The sequence below is a fragment of the Choristoneura fumiferana genome, chromosome 23, assembly GCF_025370935.1.
Source record: "Choristoneura fumiferana chromosome 23, NRCan_CFum_1, whole genome shotgun sequence".
Lineage (NCBI taxonomy): Eukaryota > Metazoa > Arthropoda > Insecta > Lepidoptera > Tortricidae > Choristoneura > Choristoneura fumiferana.
Window position 1 is genome coordinate 4,721,492 of NC_133494.1, and position 12,084 is coordinate 4,733,575.

Below are 12,084 nucleotides of genomic sequence, written 5' to 3' on the forward strand. Positions count from 1 at the left end.
AACTATTCAAGCATATTAATTTCATTAAACGTCGTAGAGTGTGATTGCCTTTAATGGGCTCCCGATATTGCGACGCAAGTTGCATGCAAGCATGCAACATGATCACGAGTAGACTGAAAAATTAACGAGCGCGTGAGACCATGAGTCTATATCCCGTAATAAATATCATCATCATCAGCTGGAAGAAGTCCACTCTTGAACAAAGTCCTCCCCATCGAAAATACAACCAGAAAAAGAAACCAGCGCTGGGAATCGAACCCAAAAAAAAAGTAACAAAACACCAAACACACAACAAAACAACACGTAACAAAATTTGGAGTTGAAATAAAAAATACAAAAAGACTCCAAAAACCAATCTTAAAGTGTCCCCCTTAGAACGCCACGATGAACGACAACTCGGGACTTGCATTATACACCGGTTGCCCATAAACTCTGGCGAGAAAATACATAACAAAACATACATACAGGGCCGTTTTTCACCTATTAGAGGCCCTGGGCACAACATGCTGCATTCTATAAGCCTGATTTTCAGGCGAGAGTGGAGTTGCTATCGGTTATAGTTTTTTTTTATTTGACTGGATGGAAAACGAACAAGTGGGTCTCCTGATGGTAAGAGATTACCACAGCCCATAGACACCTGGCAACACCAGTGGGATTGCAGATGCGTTGTCAACCTAGACTACCGATAACTCAAGTGCCAATTTTTGGCTGTCTTACTTTCCACGCCGAGGCCAAGAGTGCAAGCACTGCTATTTATGGCAGGATTAGCGAGGTGTAGCGGTTTGAAGTTTGGTAATGGAGTAGGGAGTAGGGGCTCCAATCCATCGCGGGGCCCTGGGCACGTGCCCAGTGTGCCCAGTGGGGAAGAAGGGCCTGCATGCATACATATCGCGTAGCAAAATATCTTGAGTGTAAATAACCGTGAATCATTAAAAATTGATTAATTCTAAAGCACCACCATCCCATCTTGCTCGCTAATCCTGCCGTGAAGCAACAGTGCTTGCACTGTTGTGTTTCGGCGTGTAGAGTAGGCTGTCTTACTCTACACGCCGAAACACACGCCGCTGGTGAAATTACTGGCACTTGAGGTATCCCATCTTAGCCTCTAGATTGGCAACGCTTCTGCGATACCCCTGGTGTTGCAGATGTTTATGGGCGGTGGTGATCTCTTACCATCAGGGGAGTTGAGTTAGCTATTTCTTCCGATACTACTCCTCGGAGTTAGTATACACAAACTTTGCCTACGACAACAGCCCTGAGAGCGAATGCACATAAGTACATTATCAATATCACATATTGTTCGTTTTCTGCAAACTCTACATTAGTTCCGAAAGAGATGCCAAAACAATGCTTGCATTGTTGTTAATTCCCTCGCGCCCACAACATCCTTCCATTTATTACCAAAAGCAAGCAGAAAGAATCCTCCTTTCATAAATTACATATTCTTTAGAACCCACAGACGTATCATTAAAAGTATTAGTAGAATAAATAAAATGGGTGTTATACAAATTAAAAGAAATTTGGCAGTATTGGACAAGCCAGCGAAATTAAGTAAGTACGAATACGAAATAGAGATTGACAAGATAACTTAATTATTATTATTTTTAACCACCGACGCAAAAAGAGGGGTGTTATAAGTTTGACCGCTATGTGTCTGTCTGTCTGTGGCACCGTAGCTCCTAAACGGGTGAACCAATATGAATGTGTTTTTTTATTTGAAAGCCGATTTTCTAGCGATGGTTCTTGGACATGTTTCATCAAAATACGTTCAGCCGTTTTTGAGATATTGAACTTTGAAGTGACAAAGTTGGGGGTAGTCCAACTTTTTGTTGGTTAGGTTATACTTATTTACCCTATAATTGTGTCTTACTGTTGGACCCAATTGCATAACAAATTACACGCAAATAGTATTAGTGAATTTGAATACAAAATCGCTAATACTATTAGCTAAGTTGTTAAGGTGAGTCGGGGCAAGCGCGCCGCAGGGGGTAAGCGCGGCTACCATTAAAATATCAAAAAGTATGATATTGCACTACTGATGACATACAACACATCTTACAGGTCTTAGGACAGGTCTTAGGTGCGTGGACCTACTCGTAAGATGTCGTTATTAGTGCTTATGATACTTTACGATCTTTTAATGGTAGGCGCGTTTAGGGGAGAGGGGGGTAACTGCGAACACCTAAGGAAAAGTTGAAATAAAACAAAAGTAAATAAAGTTATTAAAAGTAATTATTAATCAGCCTTTAGTTAAAGAAATCAACTATATGTTTTTATAATCAACAGTCATATTTTTTTAAATATATTCAAGTTATAATAAAGAAAAAAAAACTTCGGGTGGGCGCTATTACCCCACAAAACGTAGAGTAATTACGGATACTGAGTGGGGTAATTTCGGACACTCTATAGTATGAGTGTATAGTTATAGCTAGCGCAAAAACACATAAAAACCCCTTCGAAGTACTTTCCCCATTCATATACTTCTGGCCCATGGCCCTTAGGGCCCATAATTTACATTTATAGCACATTATTTTTCGTTACAAATTAGACAACAATAATACTCTTAACCTAGACATTGTCAAAGGGTTACTTAATAACGGTGAAATTTAGGGCACCGTCGATCCGCAAGCACCCTCCACGATTGTCTGGACGTCCCTCCCCCCCGCGAGCGACGCAGCCCATGGCTCCTCTTGATCCTAGTTCTGGTACTCCTGTACTACGTGTACTATTGCCGAATCGGGAACACCTACTTTGCCCTAAGCAATCTAGAGAAAGCGGATGAAATGGTTCGGAGTGAAGATACTACGGTTGTTGTCAAGAAAGAAAGAACTGTACCAACACCTAAAACTCCTTCAAGTAAGTATCATCCCTGTCCAGTCCCTGAGGTCTCTTGAATACTAGTACTTATTCAATTTATGAATATATGAACGGCTGTATTAATTCGGATATTTTCACATTGAACAGACGAATTTTAACGATAACGATGAAAGAAAGAAAGAAAGAAAGAAAGAAGACATTTATTCACTAACACAGAAGACACACATATACAGCAAAATTAACACAAATAAAAAATAAAAATACAGAAAAACACATGAAAATATTAAATACAATATACGATGCAGATCCAATTGGTACTTGCAAGCGCTCACATGACGTAGGTATACCTACAAACTGCATCCTACTTCGCACCAACCTCCAGTCTAAATTATAACAAAAAATTGAACCGACTACAAAAAACCATGAAAAGAATTTACTACCAGTCTGAAGTGGGTGCCTCAGCACGAGCCAGCAGGAGTGTGGAGTGGACCTAAATAGTCGCCTACCTCACCTACGCACTACATATTGGGTTTCAATCACTCCTGCTGGATCGTGCTGAGACACCGACTTCAGACTGGTACAAAATTATTTTCATGGTTTTTTGCAGTCGGTTAAATTTTTTGTTATATATTTTTTTTAAATCTTTTTAGTCATTATTGTGGAGTCCTGGTGCTTCACCACCCATTCCATTTCACCATATCCATTACGAGGAGCATAAATTGCTTAGCAACTGTGTTAAAGTAATTGAAATTCAACCCGTGAAATACTTGTTATTGAGTAATAACTCCGATGGTCAACTGTGGTCTTCATCATCGGTTCCACTTCACCAAATGATGATTTTCAAAAGCAAATGCACAAATTACTACGTAATATATCAAAATTACCATAGGTGTCCCTACAACATTTGAAGAGTTCCCTCGATTTCCTTAGGATTCAATCTTCAGATCCTGATTTGGTGCTTATGGAATCTATTTGAAAGCATTGAAAGCACGAACGCAAAAAAAACATTTTCAAATCGGTTTATAAATGACGAAGTTCTAAGGTAACAAAATACAACCATATGGATAACCTCCTCCTTTTTTGAAGTCGGTTAAAAAGGGGGCCGATGTAGCGACCTCCTAAGCGCCATCTAGTAAGGAACTAGTAAGCAAACTCCAAGATCCTGCATCGCGCTATCGAAGTTTCTCAACTCGGATGCATAAATAAATACAATTTCCGACACTCTTGCTTTGGACATCGGTTCCCAGTATTTGCCAGGATATAGAGATCTCAGAATTGTAGGCTCTCCTCACGTTAGTAATAAAAGTGTCAATGGGCATTAATGTCTTGTCTTGAGCACTCAGACGTTTACCTTATTGAAAGTTTCTCTTTACAGCTGAACTGCCTTGTGGGGCGAACGGGTGTGATATTCAAGCAATTTCTAAGCCACCACCAAAAGTACTCAGAGGTAAGATTCAATCTGGAGAAGTTACTAGGTATATCACCTGTAATTATATTTAATATATATCTTGCATACGTATTTGGGATAGGTTTTTGATATCTGTACCAACATATATTTTAAGAAAAACTGACTGACTTGACTGATATACCAAGGGGTCATCTATTCCTCCCCTAAAAACGACCCGAACTTCATCTGTCACTACCAACATTGCTACCAACCAACATACTACATAGGTAATGAAACTCTCCAACACTCTCTTTCGTTAACATATGTGAAATAGTTTCAGATTTCTATAGAGATTCGGATACTAAGCAGCCATGCTACATAGATATGGATGGACGTGGTAAGTAATTATATAGACATAGACGAGCAAAAATACCGCATCATTTTGTGTGGAAAAATAGCTGTTGCCAGCAGAAGCAGCAGAAGTCTATCACTGCAATTGAGTAATTATAAATAACCTTATACTGTAAAATTTAAAACCGTATCTACCCCTCCTTTTTTATATGCCAAAAGTGACCCTTTGTAGGTAGGTACGTGAGTGGGTTCAATTATCAACTATTTTTCGCTGCAATGTGAACAATAAAGCGCAAACACACAGTGAACGGCAGTGGGTCGGGAGTGGGTCGGGTCGGGAGAGTGGTGGGCCAATGTGCGGGTTTTCACAGAGGCCAAATATCGCTAGATGGCGTTAGTATCGTGACGTCCGTTTGACGTTTGCTCGTTATTGGTTAAATAAGTAAATGAGCCAATCGCAAGCAAACGTCAAACGAACCTCAAGATACAAACGCCTTCTATCGATATTTCGCCTCATTGAAAACCCTCATTTACGTGGCTGTATATGAACATCACTCCGTATCACCCGCGCACGACCCGCCCGCGCTCGGCATCGGTGTCTACAGAACCCTATCTATACTCACCGGCTTGCCCTCTGACGCCACGCCACTGATATATAGTCACGTAATTTTAATAGGCCCGCCGCTCTCCGACCCGCTGCCGTCGTGTGTGTTTTGCGCTAAGGAGAAGTAGCTATTTACAACTCTGTATTTCCCCGACCCGATGCAACTTGCTTGCCTAGCATGCTTGCGGCATTTCTCTGCTGCACGGCTATGCTTAGACTCTGGTCGTAAAAGATTCGGCCCTGGATCACCAGAGACGCCAACTAAATTTACCCGACATCTCGTGAACGCAAGTGCGTTAGAAGCCTTAAGATGTGTCCACGAATGTCGGGTAAAATCGTTGGCTCCTTCTTCGCCGGGATTCCAAGCTGGTCGGATTCCAAACACGTCGGATTCGTGGTAATCAAATTATTAAATTGAGTATATAGCAACCTACCTATTCTAACTTAAGGCATGCTACCGTTAGGTACGACGACAAGCGAAGCGAGGAGGAGTGTTAGGTAGAACTGCGAACCAAAAGCACGCGAGCAAAGCGAGCGAGAAACGAGTTTTTTTAAATATATTATACTTTTTAAGAATAAAAAAAAAAAACTCAAATTAAATTGTCTATGTAATAAGTTTGGAGTCCGACGAACTTGGAATCCGACGAGTTTGGAATCCGACGAACTTGGAGTCCGACGAACTTAGAATCCGACCAGCTTGGAATCCAACGATTTTGGAATCCGAAAAACTTGGAATCCGGCGAAGAAGGAACCAATCGGTAAAATTACATATTTGTGACACTTTGTGGTAATGTTATAATTTTGAATGACAAAGGTTTTGAAATGCGTTAGCATTTGTGTGGTATCTGTGACAATTTAGTTTATGTGACAATGTTGATTCACTTGGAATTGGAGGATGACGGGTATCTGCATAAAATAAATGTAATACGTCGCACTGACGTAGCTGTCTTGCATGTATAGTAGTGGAATAGCGCGGTAAAAGGTCGTTAATTGATATGCATTTGCAAAGTAACGCCAGAGTTCTGTTAATCAAAATAGTTGACGGTGCGGTGCCTTAGTTCTAATGGACTAAGTTCTCAATGCGTAGTGTACGGGTAGGCAGTTAATATTAGGTACTTTACAGGTACGCCCTTGTGTCTCTTTGTTACCAGGCAGGCTGGAATGGAACAACACTGAAACAAAAGTGAAGATGACGCGCGATCATTATCCGACCGTCAGATTGGGAGGCCATCACATTCCTTCCGATTGCCAATCACGTCATAAGGTTGCCATCATTGTGCCTTATAGGTATGTAGCAGGACCGCAACTAGCATTGAATTTTAACCCCAGTTTAGACCTGCAAGAAAAATCGTGCAATTTGCAATACATTGAGAGGCCGTAAAGCGAACGAGTAAGAAGTGGTCGATCGAGCGCCGCTATGTAATGCAACTAGCACGATTTTTCTGGTGGGTAAAGCAAGAGGTCAGTCGCTCGAAGCGTCAGATGGCAAGAGGCGTTACTTTTCAGTTTTAAGTGCAAAATAAAATTTTGATGGCGCACTATAAGTACTTACCTTAATCAAGGGTCCTTACCTCGATCATATTTTTCAATCATAATAAGTTATGAAGTTTAGTAAGAAGTGGTTATTCGGAGACATATTTGAAAAAATTACAAAATTATACGCTTGAACTCAGGATTTAACACGCACGACCGACTAGTTAATATAGTATCGATCATTTCGGAAGATCCTTTTAATAGTGTTACATAGGAAGTTGTTATTCATGAGTTTAACCGCTTAATTTTGTATATTTTTGTATTTTTTTAAATCATAAATCATTTAATTTTGTTAATCCATCATATGATTAACGTTTTTATGAAGTATTAGAAAAAGTTATTACATCCATGGAAGTAATTATGTGCGCAAAAACGAAAAATGCCAAAGTGGGCCCCTGAGTTAGTTAGATTATTTTTTCTGTTTTTCAGAGATAACGAAAAAACTCTTAATGTTTTCCTATTCAACATCCATCCATTCCTAATGAGACAGAAGATTGAATATCGGATATTTGTTATTGAACAAACTGGTAAGTAAACGAATTCTTTATTTTCTTACCCTTCGTAATTGTAAGTGTAGTTGCAGCTGTTGTAGTAAATACCTATTTAGTTAGTGACAAGTAACATGTAACCTTCATGACAACTTCCTTAGGAAAATAATAAAATGGTGTAGGTAGAGTAGACGTACTCTCCATTTCATCTTATTTCAAATCGGGGACGACGCACGGATTAGTGACCTTAAGCCGAGTTTAGACTTGCAAGAAAAATCGTACAAGTTGCATTACATTGCGACGCTTGATTTACCACTTACAAATTGGTTAGCTTTACGGCCTCGCAATGTAAGAGTAATGCAACTTGCACGATTTTCCTTGCAAGTCTAAACTCGGCTCTACAATTTTAGATTACCATATAAACAAAAGTACACCACAGAGTTTCCATTCTGGCCTGGTCATGTTGACATTCCATATCGGCAAAAGAATCATCGTAAAATAGATTATGTGAGACAGTGTACAGATTCTACCTCGCCATGATACACGATTCAGTGACCTTGACTGTAAAGTTTAAATTGAAAATACAAACTGAAATATAGATGCACAGAAAAACTAGAAAAATAAGACTGCTTAAGTGGCTAAATAAGAAACAAACAAGCTGAGATATGTGGTGCATAGGGGAAATTCGTGTCTGTACCGTTGACCAGCAGTGGTGTGCTATACCACGCGGTACGGAATACCGAGGACCTGAGTTCGATTCCCAGTGCTGGTCTTATTTTTCTGGTTTTTCTGTGCATCTATATTTCAGTTTGTATTTTCAATTTAGGTTTTACGGGATTACCGTAAAAGTAAAAATTTGGAATTGAAATAAAAAATACAAAAAGATCCCAAAAAACCAATCTTAATGTAAAGTTTAAAGTAAGTAGAGTAACGCATTAACCTTCTACTGAACTCGTGGAAGCTATACACCGGCCAAAGCCCTTCTTTTCGTCCCTTATTTACACTTATACCTAACCTAGAAATTATTAAGCAGAAACTACTAACTTATATCGCTTCCAGGGCCAGATGGCCTGAACAAAGGCAGCCTGCTAAACGCGGGCTACCTCCAAGCCCTTCGCTTCGGCAGCTGGCATTGCTTGATCTTCCATGATGTCGACCTGCTGCCTATGGACGAGCGCATCCTCTATACCTGCCCCACCTACCCACGGCACATGAGCACCTATGTACAAGGGCAGGCGAACCAGTATGTATCTAGGTACTTATATCTATAAACTAACGTAGAGTCAAATAGAGTACATTCAAGCGTTTCAACCGCCCATTTTCCTGGTCCATTTTTTACGAATTTGCTGTGGAATTTGATGTCGTTTTCGATTATTTGTTAGAGTTCCTTTATTTCTACCAGGTAACTGAAAACTGTATCAGAATCTTCGGCCATTTTACAGATAAGTGTCCACAAAGATGAGACTGTTGAAACCCTCGAATGATGACCCAATATGCGAACCTGTAGCAAGCGTCCATGCAGCGACACTGCGAAAATGACCAACGGTTTAATAGCTGTTGAAATGTCTGTCCTACTTAACCAAACACAACCCAGAGTGCTGCGATGCGGAGGAGGATAGTTCGTCTAATTTTTTCGATGATTGATTACTCTACTGGTATGTCCTTATTAATATGTATGAACATGTCAAGTTACAAAAATTAAAATGAATAAATAAAAAGATAAATACTTACTCAGTCAATCAAATAAACCACCCGCCTCATACCAGGACCAAAGGCACTATGCCCGTATTGCCCCGTTGAACCGCGATAAACAACTTTTGCACCAGAAACGACCCAGAGCGGTCAGCTCTCTCAATAAGGCGGCGCCCCACTTCTTTAAAAAGAGCCCCAACAACCGGTCGTCTCCGCCGCCAGTGGGAATTGTTAAATCGGGCAATTCCTTATTTTTAGATCAAAATACAAACTGTTCGGTGGCGTCGTAGCCATGACGGACAGGCACTTTTTGCAAGTCAATGGGTACTCTAACACCTTCTGGGGATGCCGTGGAGCTGATTCGGACATATACTGGAGGTTTGTGTCTTAGATATTTAACAGAGCACTCAAATTAATTGTTTTGGGTTAGTTTGACTAAACCTTTGCCATACTTATCAATTTGTTATCTTATCACTGACAACATGTACCTTAAATAATGTAAGCAACCCGGTGGATCGGGTTGTTTAGACGCCACGCCACACGTATTTCATACAGGTCATTTGGGAGACGTGAGCATGGCATGACATAGAGCTGGTTCCCACTTAGTCTTGTCGGATGTCAGGCCCGGATTTTAATCGGATGTTCCGTTTGGACATTTTATATAAAGCTATTCACACTTGACCGACACGATTTTCTATAGAAATGACTAACATTTGACACGAAATGGACCTGGCACCCGACAAGCGGGAACGGGCTCTTCCCTACCATGGATTAGCTCGACAGTTTCGGGCTAATCCGTAGCCCTTCGTCTTCGGAGCAACGCGTCAGCTGCTGCAACACGCGCACTGCGCGCCGCCGCTCTGCTCGCGGCGACTACCCGACACTAACTCGTTTCATCACCACTGTCAAATGTAGGGTAGCACACAACACTAACAACATCGCTCTGTAAAGGACGTTCACACACAATGACGCAGCACGAGTATTTAACACCGTTTTCCAACCTGTTGTCACAAGCAAAAAGTTGGCTCTGCAATTAAAAGTGTGGGAATTTTACTTATAATATGATTTTGAATGATCCATTATCAATTACTAAGGTCGTCTCCCAAATCACCATGTATAAAGCTGTCGTTCGAATTCTAACTCAAAATACTCAATCAAATCATTTATAAGCGTTGATACTCGTATAAAAATTTAGGATCTAAGAGATTTTTCGTTTTTGAGGTGAGACCATTTTATGTTTAAATATTTTTTACAGAATAAGATTGATGGGTTTTCGGGTAGTGAGATATAACAAGAAAATAGCTGTTTACATCAAGTTGCCATATCAACCTAAAAGGCGTAGTGACGCAGACTTCGATAATAACGGGTGAGGAATCTCGTCATATTCGCATAGTAAAACAGAAGGGTTCTAGTGTGCTGATCAGGATCAATAAGCCTAATCATTAACTCAACCTACGCCCCACTGCAGGACACAGGTCTCCTCTCAGAATGAAAGGGCTTGAGCCGCAGTTCCCACGCGAAGCTATTGTGGTTTAAGAACTTCATACACACCATTGAATCGCAGGCATGTGCAGGCTCCTCACGATGTTTTAATTCACCGTCAATCAAACCTACACGACTTCTATCACGGTTTTACTCATTTAGCTTTTTAACAGCTGCTTCACACGCTTACCTAAATCATCTAATCTATCTATACCTTTAAACGGGCAATTCTTGTATATATATAAATATATTTCGGGATCTCCGAAACGGCTTCAACGATTTCGATGAAATTTGGTATGTAGGGGTTTTCGGGGATGACAAATCGATCTAGCTTGGTCGTATCTCTGAGAAAACTATTATTATCGAGTTCACGGTTTATTGTACAGGCCATGTTGCTCTAAATAAATGGTTTTATTGTTATTTAATTTTCAGACATGAACTAGCTTACCCCGCGTCACGGCAACGCCAGCAGCAGTTCCGTATGGACGGGATCTCCACCATCCGTTACAAAGTAATGGACATACAACAGCGCATTCTATACACACACGTGGTGGTGGACTTGGGTCCTACGCCAAACTATACAACAGCGAGGATTTTGTAACAGAATATTGAAGTCATCACAATCTAGAGGACTGTGATAAGATAACGTTACTCAGTATCCCACGAAAGACTGTCGCAAGCATCAACTGGCCTCTCGAGAATTCTATCGTTATCCATGCTATCTACTTATACTAATATAATAAATACGAAACAGCAGGGCTACTACAAAACTCGAAACTCGAAGTTCGTATCGTACCGTCCCTCTCGCTCTCGTATTAAACAGTATAAATGTCAGAGGGACCGCACGACACGAACTTCGAGTTTCGAGTTTCCTAGTGGCCCTGCAGCGCCGACCCTGGGGTGGCAAGTGGAGCGGTCGCTCCAGGTGCTTGATGGCAAGGGGCGCCATTTTCCAGTTAATACCAGTGCAAAATAAAATTATGATTGCGTCTTTAGTTATAAGTTAAAGGGTCATACTGAAAACCAGCGCTGCGGGTTGCGGTGCAACACGCTGAGTAAGTACAGTCAAGGGCAAAAGATATCGACACGGCCAAAGTTGCAAAAATATGTATACACGGCCTTAATGTTAAGTACATAAGTCGTTATACATATTTTTGCAAACTTTGGCTGTGTCGATATCTTTGCCCTTGACTGTACCTATGGCCCTTTTAGCTTCTTTCGGCACAGTGTTTCATTTCTTTTCCTATTTAGTAAGTACCTACCTACAAGATTATGTAAAGTTTTCTTCTTTTTAGTTGTAATTTATGTTTCTTGTTGTGCCGAATTTTAGCATAATTAATTCTTTCTTTCTTTAGAGAGGCACAGAAGCGGTGTAGACATCTCGCTCTACCTCGATCAAGAGCCAGCGCTGATACGAAAGTAACTCATTTAAATCATGACCCGGGCACAGAATATTATAATAGTACTACCCGGGTGGAACCTTTGTGCTATCTTTTTTATTTATTTATTCACTGGATGGAAACGAGCAAGTGGTGCTCCTGATGGTAAGAGATCAACCGCCGCCCATAAACATCTGCAACACCAGGGGTATTGCAGATGCGTTGCCAACCTAGAAATGAAGATGGGATAAATGAAATGAAATGAAAATATTCTTATTTGTTAATAGTGGTTTGAAATCAAGGTCTTAGAGTTATACAGTCATAAGATTCGCCACATTATGCCAACAGACT

At 40.6% G+C, this 12,084-nt stretch overlaps 1 protein-coding gene across 1 annotated transcript; it reads left to right on the forward strand.

The window, feature by feature from the left end:
* The first annotated feature begins 6,316 nt into the window (after positions 1-6,316).
* On the forward strand, positions 6,317-11,040 carry LOC141441289 (beta-1,4-N-acetylgalactosaminyltransferase bre-4-like). Its single transcript, XM_074105965.1, has 6 exons — positions 6,317-6,446; positions 7,122-7,219; positions 8,240-8,423; positions 9,131-9,250; positions 10,128-10,238; positions 10,787-11,040. Exons 1-6 carry the CDS (start codon positions 6,349-6,351, stop codon positions 10,953-10,955), a joined length of 780 nt encoding a protein of 259 aa, XP_073962066.1. The 5' UTR covers positions 6,317-6,348; the 3' UTR covers positions 10,956-11,040.
* The last annotated feature ends 1,044 nt before the right edge of the window (positions 11,041-12,084 follow it).

Excerpts from the sequence above, each read along its gene's own strand:
- LOC141441289 (XM_074105965.1), top strand. The coding sequence starts at position 6,349 with ATGACGCGCGATCATTATCCGACCGTCAGATTGGGAGGCCATCACATT. Across the intron at positions 6,447-7,121 it reads GCCATCATTGTGCCTTATAG|AGATAACGAAAAAACTCTTA; the intron begins GTATGTAGCAGG and ends TCTGTTTTTCAG. Across the intron at positions 8,424-9,130 it reads GTACAAGGGCAGGCGAACCA|ATCAAAATACAAACTGTTCG; the intron begins GTATGTATCTAG and ends CCTTATTTTTAG.